Genomic DNA, 11,685 nt, shown 5'->3' on the forward strand with positions numbered 1-11,685 from the left:
TCTATTTTGCGAGTCAAAGTTGCATTATTCTGGTCAAAACTAAAGTGCAGCTTGTGATACATCAACAGGTTTAGAAAAGAAAGACTAGTTCAGCTTAAACTGCTTCTCTAAATCTTTAAATGGCGCCGGACACTCCTGAAGAAACGAGAAATCTGCATCTCAAACTCTACAGTGATTCTCAACACAACATGCACTCACAGATTCCTAGTCTGCGAAATGACCTGAGGATTTTTCCAGAGGTGTCAACTTTCCCCATTTAAACTGCCGAATCCCAGCAGATTTTCACTGACCTTTCCCGAGTCTGTTTCAAGTGTTTATCTAAACGACTAATGTTAGGGAAAGATGTTCTGTTACATTATACACATTAAACTGACTCCAACTAAACAGTGCTGGTTTTACTGGTTTTATAATGCTGCAACAAAACACCATCTTAACTCGACCGCTCCGAGTTATTCATTATAGAATTTCAAAATTGATTGGCAAAATAAGTTCTGTTCAGGAAAACGTGCCTTTTTATTACCACTCTCATGCTTTTCTCTTTAAAGTGCAGCAGTCAAAGCTCCTCTGTGTTCTCTGATCTCATTCCCCTTCAGCTCGGATGATCACAGGTGACAAAAGTCAACGTACGAAAGCCCAAACTGTGTTTACAGAAATAATCTTTGCTTGTATGACTTATTCCTATTCTTTATGATTGGTGGCAATAAAACAATCAATGTGTGTTACTCTTTGCTTACTCGACTGAATCTCACAGAACCTGTAAAGAATCATAGTTCAAATTCAAGAGAAATAATAAACAAGAAATTATGTTTTACATCAAGGAAATTTATCCTATTTTTAGGAGCATTGTTTTTTTGCGTTGAGACAATACTTTACAGGGTTAGTTCACCCAAAAATGAAAATTCTGTCAGTAATGACTCACCCTCATGTTGTTCCAACCCCGTAAGACCTTCGTTCATCTTCGGAACACAAATTAAGATATTTTTTATTAAATCTGAGAGCTGGCTCACTCCTCCATAGGCTTATAAGACACTATAACTTGTATAAGTTATTAAAGAGATCGTTAAAATAGTCCAAGTGACTCCAGTGGCTCAATCTTAAGGTTATAAAGCGACGAGAATACTTTTTGTGCGCAAAAAAAACACAAAAATAACGACTTTATTCCACAATTCATTTCCTTCTCTCTGGGCCTCGAGTGAGTTCATGTAGTGTTTTAACGCAGCGCGTCTGTGTTGTACGTCACACGTAGGCTCACTATTGGCCGACGCTGGTCATGTGTGTGATGCGTGTGACGTACAACACAGACGCGCTACGCTTAAACACTACGTGAAAAAACTCGAGGCCCAGAGAGAAGGAAATAAATAGTGGAATGAAGTCGTCATTTTAGGGGTTTTTTTGCACAAAAAGTATTCTCGTCGCTTTATAAACTTAAGGTTGAGCCACTGGAGTCACTTGGACTATATTAACGATGTCTTTAATGCATTTTCTGAGCCAGCAAGTTATAGTGTCTTAGAAGCCTATGGAGGAGTGAGCCAGCTCTCAGATTTAATCAAAAATATCTTAATTTGTGTTCCGAAGATGAACGAAGGTCGTACGGGGTTGGAACAACATGAGGGTGAGTAATTACTGACAGAATTTTCATTTTTGGGTGAACTAACCCTTTAATTCTCATTACTGTGATGTGAATGTAATCGAAGACTGTAAATCGTGGTAGTATTTGTTTTTTATGCTGATTTCAATTCTTATATATATTTGTACTGATGCTTTGTGTACTTTAGTATGCACTAATGTTTTAAAGTGCACTTAAACACTAAATATAAACGTTTTCTAAGTCCTATAGCATGCACTAATGCTTCATTGAGTTAATCTTGTGCTGCTTGTGTGTGTCCAGCAGATGGCACAAGTCAAGTATCATATCAAACTTACACAGACCCACAAACTTGGAACGACATGCTTTCCCATAAACAGCTGCATTGGTTTAAGACATTACGCTTTTAATCTCAAAATAACTTTACAGCAGCCCACATTAACTCCATACAGACAGATCTTGTATGAATGTTGTTTTTAGTCCTTTGGTAAAAGTTTAGATATGTTACAATTAAGTTATATCAACAACCTATACAAGACTAAAGTGTAAAACATGCTAGTATACAATATCAAAACCTGGCATAAAAGGCTTTGGGTATACAGATCATTAAACATAGCACAATATAAATAGTCAATCTTTATATAATTGTCAAATCTAAGAACTGAGAGCTTATCGGTTCGAATCATAAGGTTGAGGATGTAAAACGAAAGCATCTTGTTCTGTTATACACTATTATTAGTTCATTAGAACTGCTTTCCACTGGCTGACTTTGGGTCAATATGCACTTAACATGTGCTGATGCTTTATTGTGCACTTTAGTATGCAACAATGTTTTAAAGTGCACTTAAAAAGTGCATACTAAAGTTGTATATCATACACTAATGTATTTTAGTAAACACTCTGAGTGCTTTAGCTTTTTGTTAAGACTCGGTTTGTTGATTTTTGTGTGCCGTGTGTATTTAGTTTTCACGTGATGTCACACCTGGAGGGCAGAATAAGGCTGTCCTCACTGCCCGCCTGATCAGGTATGAAGTATGAAGACAGTGATATTAAAAGACCAAACTCAGTATACACTTTACTGATGATGCATACAGGTGAACAGATGAATCCAGAATATGAATGCAGTACATTTTCCCATACAAGACCATTATAAAGAACATGTTTATTGTGGCTTAAAGTCACTATGAATCTTTGTTTTGTTTTTTTTGGGGGGGGGGGGGGTTTTGGAATATTGCAGTATTTATTATAAATGATTCATCCATGCACATCATTATTTTTGATTATTATTCATTTGCCTAATAAGAATCCCTTCCCATCTTGGACCGCCATCTCTTCTCTGATGACGAGGGCCCTGCATTTGTTTCACTCGGATATATACGTCACAGTAGGAAAGAAAATATCTCAACTTCCGTTTCATGCCGACTTGAATAGTGTGATAATAAATGCCAGTTTGCAATATCAAGAAGCATAACAAGCTGTTTTGTCCAGCTAAAATAACTGGAAGCGCATGACACCGGAAGCCTTGCACATTCAAGCTACAAATTGTCAATAAGGTGTATAATGAATTTGATCTTTTAATATCACTGTCTTGGTGCATTATGTCACGTTAAGCGTTTTTCAAGTTAACTTAAGGGCCAGATTTACTAACAGCCTGCGCCAGCGCAAACCCTACTGTCAGGATTTACTAAATTCACGCAGTGAAAAATTAGCGCTGAAAATGCGTGGACAGGGTTATTTTTGCGGCTGAGCTTATTGCATATCCATTTGTAGGAGTTTGCTTTTCAGACGCAAAATTTGTGGGAGGAGAGTATTTAAATGAATCACGCAAGGTGGTTTACTAAAGTTTACGCTCGTCAATTTACTGGTATTTGCGCGATTATTTACGACCAATAAAAGCGTGTCATAAACCAGACGCTCATTTGCGCTGCTCCCATTGACACTTCGCAGGGAGTTTGATTGACAGGCGATCTGACCAATCATAATCCGCCATCCGTCGAATCCGCCATTTTTGTCCGACAGTTCATTCATGTTTATTTGATGCTATAAATTAACTAGACGGAAGAGATGATCGGTTCACGAGCAGCTTTAAGAGGCTCTACAGCGATCTGTCAGACACATTAAAGAGCCACAAAACGGTATTTATTGTTTAAATTTCTTTTAAAAATGACCAAATTTGAAAGTTGAGACATTGTTTCATATCAAAAGTAACCTAGTCTGTCAGCGCGTTGTCAGTGTCCTCTTTGCTCCGCTATGTTTCACTGCGTGCGTGAGAGCGGCGTGGCTTGTCGGACATAGCAACAGTAGCTAAAGGGGGCGGGTCTTGGCGAACGGTCAAATGAATTTGCCCTGTTTAGTAAATCTGGCCCTAAATGCTTAAATTAAAATGTCCTGTTGTTTTTAACAATACTTCTGTATATGGATCGCAAGTGCCCAAAACTTCACATATCTTTGTGAAATAAATAGGTAACACTTTATTTTACAGTGTCCTTTTTACATATGTTGCATGTACTTACCATAGTAATAACAGTAAATGATGCATAATTACATGCAACTAACCCTCAACCTAACCATAACCGTAACTCTATAATAAGTAGTACATGTAGTTAATTAATATTACTCAGTACTTAAATATATAATTACACTGAACAATGACACCTTAAAATAAAGTGAAACCAATAAATATTTAAAACATGTAAATTTGACAGGCCTGTGCTGCAGTATTAGCCCTCCAGGTCTCCGCAACAGTCACGTGACTGAAAACTATGAATTGGCGTCTGGGTTTTCTTGTTCAGCCGCCCGAGGGCAGTTGGAGCTGGATTTGCTCCTGCTAGGGTCCGTGTTCTGCTTACACCCCACGATGCCGTCCCGCGCCAAACACCCGCATACGACCTTGTAAAACGCCCTTCGCATTTCCCTGCTGGCCAGCGTGTAGATGACGGGATTCATGGCGGAGTTCACGACGGCCAGGGCGATGAACCAATCGGCTTTGAGCAGAACCGGGCACCTTCTGTGCCCGCAGGCCACGTCGACGAGGAGGAGCACGAAGATGGGCGTCCAGCAGGCGATGAAGACGCCCACCACGATGCTGACGGTGCGCAGGAGGGCCATGGAGTGCGCACAGTTGCTGTGTTTGGTCACTTTACGGCTGCTGCTCTTCACGAGGATGTAAATGCGGGCGTAGAGGACGGAGACGGCCAGCAGGAGAGAGATGAAGATGGTGATGCAGAACGCCACGTAGTTCTTGCTGTAGAGAGGTAAGATGGTGGAGCACTGAGGAAGATCCTTTAGACAGTTCCAGCCCAAAATGGGCAGAGCTCCCAGTGTGATGGCGATCAACCAACACGTGCCTATTAGCAGAAACACACGGTACTTTTTGTTCGCATCGTAAGGCCTCATTTTTATCATAGTGAGATGCCGCTCGATCGCAATCGCCAACAGGCTGAAGATAGAAGCGCCTAGAGCGACAAACATACTTCCTTCACGAACAAACCACTCGGCTGGAGACAAGTGTAACGTCCGCTGTCCTGACATCAACAAGTTTACTATGTAGACAACACCGGCCAATAAGTCACATAACGCCAGGTTGGCAATAAAAAAGTACATCCGGTTGTGAAATTTGTGGTTTTTCCAAACCGCCACCAGGACTATTATGTTCTCCAAGATGATGAAGCTGCAAATGACCAAAAACACCACCGTTTTGGGGTCCATTTGGGCCCCTTGGGTTTCATTGCGATTGTCTAGTTTCCCAGTGTAATTGTAATGCAGGAAAATGTGTTGATTAATCATTGCAGCGCCTCCAGAAGATGAGGATGATCATGAAAATGTGTTCGGACAGGTAAGACGGGTCACGGCTGGGTGTTGGGGAGTGTGTTTACTGTGTTCTTCACCCCTGTGCTGTCATGTCGGTGGCACACATCTGCCTGTGGAGTGAACCAGATGTGTTTTAAACTCAGCTTGAACTCAAAATGACTCTGGTCTTAAATGAAAACATTATCATCACTCACCCTCATGTCGTTAAACCCCTTTGAAACACAAATGAAGATCTTTCAATAAAATCTGAGAGCTTTATGTCCCTCCATTGACAGCTGTGCAACCACCACATATACGCTTCAAAAACTTCATAAAGAGATTGTAAAACTAATCCATATGATTCGAGTGGTTTAGTCCAAATTTTCTGAAGAGACTCAATTGATGATGAACAGATTGAATTTAGGATTAGTTTTGCAATCTCTTTATGAACTTTTTGAAGCGTCAAAGTGTTAGCTGTGAAGCTGTCAATGGAGGAACAGAAAGATCTCAGATTTCATTTGAATATCTTCATTTGTGTCTCCCTTTAATATGAATTATTCCTTGTAGGCTAATTTTATCGATCTCTCTTATATTTCAAGAGCATCCCTTTCATGACTCAGTCAGTTGCTGATGGATCTGCTCTTCATTTTGTTTCACTCACATATGTTTCATGTAAACCATCTTGACTTTAACAAAGCTAGAATATCTGAGATGTTTCCATGATGCTTAAAGTCCATGATGACAATAAAGAATTAAGATGACTATCAAGCATAAATTAATATTATAGCTGTACAAAAAGTATGGTGGTATTACTCAGATATACTGTATATGCTAAATGATTACATAAATATACCACCACCTTACTTCAATGTACAACCGTTCAAGTTTGCACTGTATTTTTTTATGTTTTTGAAAGAAGTCTCTTCTGCTCACCAAAGCTGCAGTTATTTGATCAAAAATACGATAAAAACAGTAATATTGTGAAATATTATTACAATTTAAAATAACTTTTCTATTGTAGTATATTTTATTATTTTATTTATCTCTGTGATCAAAACTGAATTTTCAGCATCATTAATCCAGTCTTCAGTGTCACATGATCCTTCAGAAATCATTCTAATATGATGATTTGTGCTCAAATCAAACATTTCTTATTATCAATATGCTGCTGCATATTTTTGTGGAACCGTGATACTTTTTTCAGGATTCTTTGATAAATAGAAAGTTCAAAAGAGCAGCAATAATTTGATATCTTTTGTAAAAAAAATAAAAAAATATATATATATTTACTGTCACTTTTGATGTGTTCTTTTTTAATAAAAGTATTAATTTCTTCTTACTGACCCCAAACTTTTGAACGGTATCATATTTCAAATAAAACAATGGCACTACCCTTGTAGAAAGTCCATCTTAAACTCATAGTTACTTCTTGGAACATTGTAGTTGGTTTACTGGTCATTAGCTGGTGCTGTTATATGGTGTGTGGTTCACCAGCTATCATGAGCCAAGCTCTGTAATACATCAACCATCATAAGCGGAATTTTCCACCAGGCTACTTTTTATTATTATAATATAGCCTAACATGTATTGCATGCAAATATAACATTTCATATCATAATATGATCCAGGATTATTCGATAACTATAACTTTTTGTCGTTTGCACTGAGCCCGTCGTGGTGCGTTTGATCATTGCAGATTGAATAATAATGAGAGTTTTTAAAAGCTAATATTCAGCATAACAAAACATTACCAAAAAGTTGTTTAAATATCTAAAAGTCTTTCAGAGATGCACCTGACAAGAAGTTTGAGACGAGTTTGATCTTGTCTTTGAGTAGGCTACTCACCATCAGATATCACGAACCGCAGAGTTTCTTCACTGAGACCCATCCGTGTCTTGTTTTGTTATATTTCCATCTTTAATCATCATGTTCTGTTGAGCAGAAGTGCAGAGCTCAGTAAAGTGACTGTGCGCGTGCACGTCGAGATCACTGACTGCGCGTAATGGAAGAAAGTCCTTTATCACAACCGCATGTATGCTGCGCTTTTCCTGCGGTGTGTGTGTGTGTGTGTGTGTGTGTGTGACAGACAGTCCAGCCCACGACACACACACTCCACTCCACACCCTCCAAAGAGGAGAGCCTTTCTGATATAGGAAACAAGATGTATTCTTCTAGTATTCTAGCATTTCCTCTTAAAAAAAACAAAAACAACTTTCACTACTGAAGAAGGGAATAAACAAATAGGCCTATCTTTAAAATAATGAACAGTTTTATTTTATTTATTTATTTATTTATTTTTGCTTAATATGCTTAGGCTATACTTTCAAAACGGTCACGTCCCGCTAGCTGGACACTTGGCGCTCTTTTTTATCTATCACCTTTTTTTTTTTCATGTAACATATTTTAGTAATCATCATACATTATGTATCATTCGAAAGCTTATGAACTGAAAATTCGTCCTGTGAAAACCAATTTTAAATTGGTTGCGTTATGATATGAAAATAGTGGCCTACTCTAAATTATTTTTAGTGGGATCTTCCCCTTAGTGGGCGGTGTCAGGTTTCATATTACAAAATTTATTTGAACTATTTTATAATCAAAACCTTTTCTGTTCTTGACAAAACACTCTAAAAAAAAAAAAAAAAGCGTCTGAGTGTCAAGGTTCCATATTTCATTACATTGATGGTGTATTCGCACCAGGAAAGTCCACTAGTTCACTTGCTTTGCGGAGCTAGGGGGTGGCCAGGGGTGGCCGTGGCCACCCTTGGTCTAAGCTTGACCACCCCAGTTTAGCCACCCCTCTCACAACTGCTGTTTCTGTCTCTTTTTTTATTGACAAAAATTGCGTTTTTTAAAACGCTGAACCGTTTCTTTAAGACCACAAAAAACGTGAGACTTTTCATACGCACACTCCAACTTCACCTCAGCGCCAGGCGCAAGTCAAACGAGTGTGGAAATGTGCAAGTGCCGAATGAGCTTCAGCAGAACATCAGACAGTGATATGCACATAGTAAATATAGAGTCAATCTTTCTCAACTGGTGGGTTGCAAGACCGTTCCCAGCAAGCAATAGCCGTCATTTCAACGTCTAGGTTAAATATAGACCCGATATAGTCCGGCTATGTGTAACCCACTTTTAGCCCAAATAACATTTAGGCTGGATAAATGTATTTTTTTCCAAAATAACTTGTGAGATGTATGATATTCCATCATGTAAGCAAAGTCAACTGTGATTACAAGTTGTTTGGTTTGCTTTATTTTACATGTTATATGTGTAGGCTGTGCGTAGCCACGATTTAGCTCGTATTCAGACCCGGCTATTGTAGCCCACTTTAGTCAAAATTGATTAATTGTAGTTTTTTGCCAGGCAGTGCATGAAATGGTTGATATTCCATCATGTTCACATTGGTAATGATATCTACAAGGTTCAATGTGTCATTTCACTACATGGTCGATCTGTAGTCACGATTTAGCTCCGAATTGGACGGGCTATATGCGGTCTGATTTAGCCCACCTGGCGAAATCAAGGCAATCTGGTCTACGTACGGCTTGGCTATAGCCCTGATTCAGGCCAGCGATATAGTATAAGAATATTAGTCTTAAAAATGTTTTCGCTCACACAGCTTAATGTTTGCTGTCACACATAAACATAACATTCATACACAATCTATCATTTCAAATTAAATCAAATGCAATTGCATTTCTCAACCGCTAGATGGCACAATCGAAACGCTACTGAGACATGACTACTGGGACTACTTTAGCCAGATCTCGCTATAAACATTTCCGCCATTTTCAGTTTTATTTTACACGAGGCAGCTGTCGGAGAGCAACGGGCGAGCGACACTCTGAAAACCTGCAAATTTCTACTTTGATCTTGTAAGTATGCGTGTTATTTTTGTTATGTTCATTATTTAAATTAGTTAGTTGTTATAATGTGTAGAAACCGTGACATTTTAACATTACCATTGCAGAGTACTATTTTTCTCCAACAAGTTAACGTTACCTGCATGTGTTATTGCAACTGTGTGCCCTTAATCTAAAATGTATCTAAATTCAAGGTGGTAAGCATGAAACTTATCATTACTATTTTTTATTATTATTAAAGATACCAATATATTTTTGTTTTTAGATTAGAGTAAGAAATAATAGTTTTTGATTTAATGCAAATTTTCTAAGTACTTTACATAAAACTTAACAGCAACATGCAAAGAAATTATATATATAAATCCTTTCCAATTAATAAAAGGTAGTGGCAAACAGTAAAGTCTTTCAACTTGATTTGAAATAATTAAAAGATGCAGCATACATTCAGTTTTCAGTGAATTTGTTTCAGATATATGGTGCATAAAAACTGAATGCTGCTTCTCCATGTTTTGTTTTGACTTTGGGGATATAAAAGTAGCTGGCTACTGTCCCAGATGACCTGAGAGGTCTGCTCTGGATGGTTCATAATGCATCAGAAGATTAGAAATTTACTTTGGCCTTAAAACGTTAATTAATTTAATAACCAGCTGTAGTATTTTGACATGAATTCTTTGACAGACAGATAGCCAGTGTAAAAACCTCAGAACTGGAGTGATGTAATCCACTTTATTTGATTTAAAGACACTGTTTATTGCAAATTATCCAGCAATCAGTCAACAAAGTACAGCAATTGAATTTACAGAACACTTGTCAATGACTACCATTACATGTCTTGTTACCAACATTCTTCAAAATATATATATTTTTTGTGTGTGTTCAACAGAAGAAAGCCATACAGGTTTGGAACCAAGTGAAAGTGAGTAATTTTTTTTTTTTTAAGTGAACTACCCCTATAAGTATCTTTTTATGTTCATTAGAGTTATATGAGTAAGTGATAAAGAATGATTTATAGGGATAGTTCACTTTGAAATAAAATTTTGGTATGTTTTAGCTTACCTTAAGGGCATCCAAGATGTAGGTGTCTTTGTTTCTGCAGTAGTTTCAATTTTGATATTTTTAGGTCAAACTGTTCTTGTCTGTCAGTCATCATATATATATATATGTATATATATGTGTGTGTGTGTGTATATATATATGTGTGTATATATAATTAGTGCATCACCATTATGCAGGCGAACATTTTCAATTATTGACATTAATAATATTGATATAAATTGTCTATATTGATATATAAATTATATTGTCTCAATCTATATTCCGTAACTCTATATTGGCCAGCTCTAGTGTGCATCCAAGCAAAAGTGAATGACTGTAATTAGTTAAAAATGATTGTCAACAATGCTTTTCTTGAGCAATAATTTTTTTCTTTTTCTCATTTGGCAGACGCAGTGATTACCAACTTTCCTTCGGCGACTGAATGGGAAATAAAAAATGCAATTTCTGGTCATTTTAAACAAGCACCAGGGAGAGCAGGGGGTGGTGGTTATGGATATAAAGCTAACAATTCATTCTTAAAAAAAATTGTATCTTAAGTTGTTTTACATATTTTCCAATTTTTTATTTGTTCATTTTTATGTTTGAATGTTGTCTAAGTTGTTAATATAATTGTTCTAAATAAATTCTTTATATTCAGTTAGTTTGGATGGATTTTCATTTATGAGAACCTGTTATATTTGAGTGAAAAGAATCCTTATGCCTCATTTTGTTGTCTATTACATGTATATGTGGTGTAATTGATGACTAGTCTATTCTTGGGCTATGGTTAGACGTCTATTAGATTTTCACTGACAGCCCAAAATCAGCCTTGTTTTAGCCTAGACCCATATTGCCTGTCTATTAGACGTATATATGTAGTCGTTTAATAGCGGTCTAATTGATGACTAGTCTATTCTTGGGCTATGGTTAGACGTCTATTAGACGTATATATATAGTCATTCAATAGCTGTCTAATTGTCTTTTCTTGGGCTATGGTTAGACGTCTATTAGACGTATATATGTAGTCATTCAATAGCTGTCTATTCTTGGGCTATGTTTAGACGTCTATTAGATTTTCACTGACAGCCCAAAATTAGCCTCGTTTTAGCCTAGACGTCTGGGCTGTGTTTTGACGGCTATTAGACGCAAAATTGCTTGCTGGGTTTTGAGTAAGTCGAATAGTGTGCAGTCAACAACAAACGTAATTCTCTTTCTGATGCTACTTCTATTTTAGAAGATGTGTGTGAAAGCTTGTGCCACTTCTGTCAGATGCTGAGAAAAAGTGCGTTGTCCTTATTCAGTTGGCTATCTTCGGTAAGATGACGAGATGTTGTCAGGCCAAATGTCAGTAAAACTATTCTGTCATACGGCTGACAGCCGTTGTATTGTGCTTGTACGCACATCACGCGC

At 37.4% G+C, this 11,685-nt stretch overlaps 1 protein-coding gene and 1 long non-coding RNA gene across 2 annotated transcripts; one reads left to right on the forward strand and one right to left on the reverse strand.

The window, feature by feature from the left end:
• Window positions 1–1,970: 1,970 nt before the first annotated feature.
• On the reverse strand, window positions 1,971–7,441 carry s1pr3b (sphingosine-1-phosphate receptor 3b). Its single transcript, XM_082141998.1, has 2 exons — window positions 7,220–7,441; window positions 1,971–5,505 (listed from the first exon to the last, which is right to left on the reverse strand). The coding sequence occupies exon 2, from the start codon at window positions 5,369–5,371 to the stop codon at window positions 4,346–4,348; it is 1,026 nt and encodes a 341-aa protein (XP_081998124.1). The 5' UTR covers window positions 5,372–5,505; window positions 7,220–7,441; the 3' UTR covers window positions 1,971–4,345.
• Window positions 7,442–8,724: 1,283 nt separating this feature from the next.
• Window positions 8,725–10,997, forward strand: LOC309477480. The gene is made up of 3 exons (XR_014198655.1): window positions 8,725–9,252; window positions 10,124–10,156; window positions 10,684–10,997. It is a non-coding gene; the product is annotated as an uncharacterized lncRNA (long non-coding RNA).
• The last annotated feature ends 688 nt before the right edge of the window (window positions 10,998–11,685 follow it).

The sequence above is a fragment of the Leuciscus leuciscus genome (genome assembly GCF_965113295.1).
Source record: "Leuciscus leuciscus genome assembly, chromosome: 16".
Classification (NCBI taxonomy): Eukaryota; Metazoa; Chordata; class Actinopteri; order Cypriniformes; family Leuciscidae; genus Leuciscus; species Leuciscus leuciscus.

Excerpts from the sequence above, each read along its gene's own strand:
- s1pr3b (XM_082141998.1), bottom strand. The coding sequence starts at position 5,371 with ATGATTAATCAACACATTTTCCTGCATTACAATTACACTGGGAAACTA.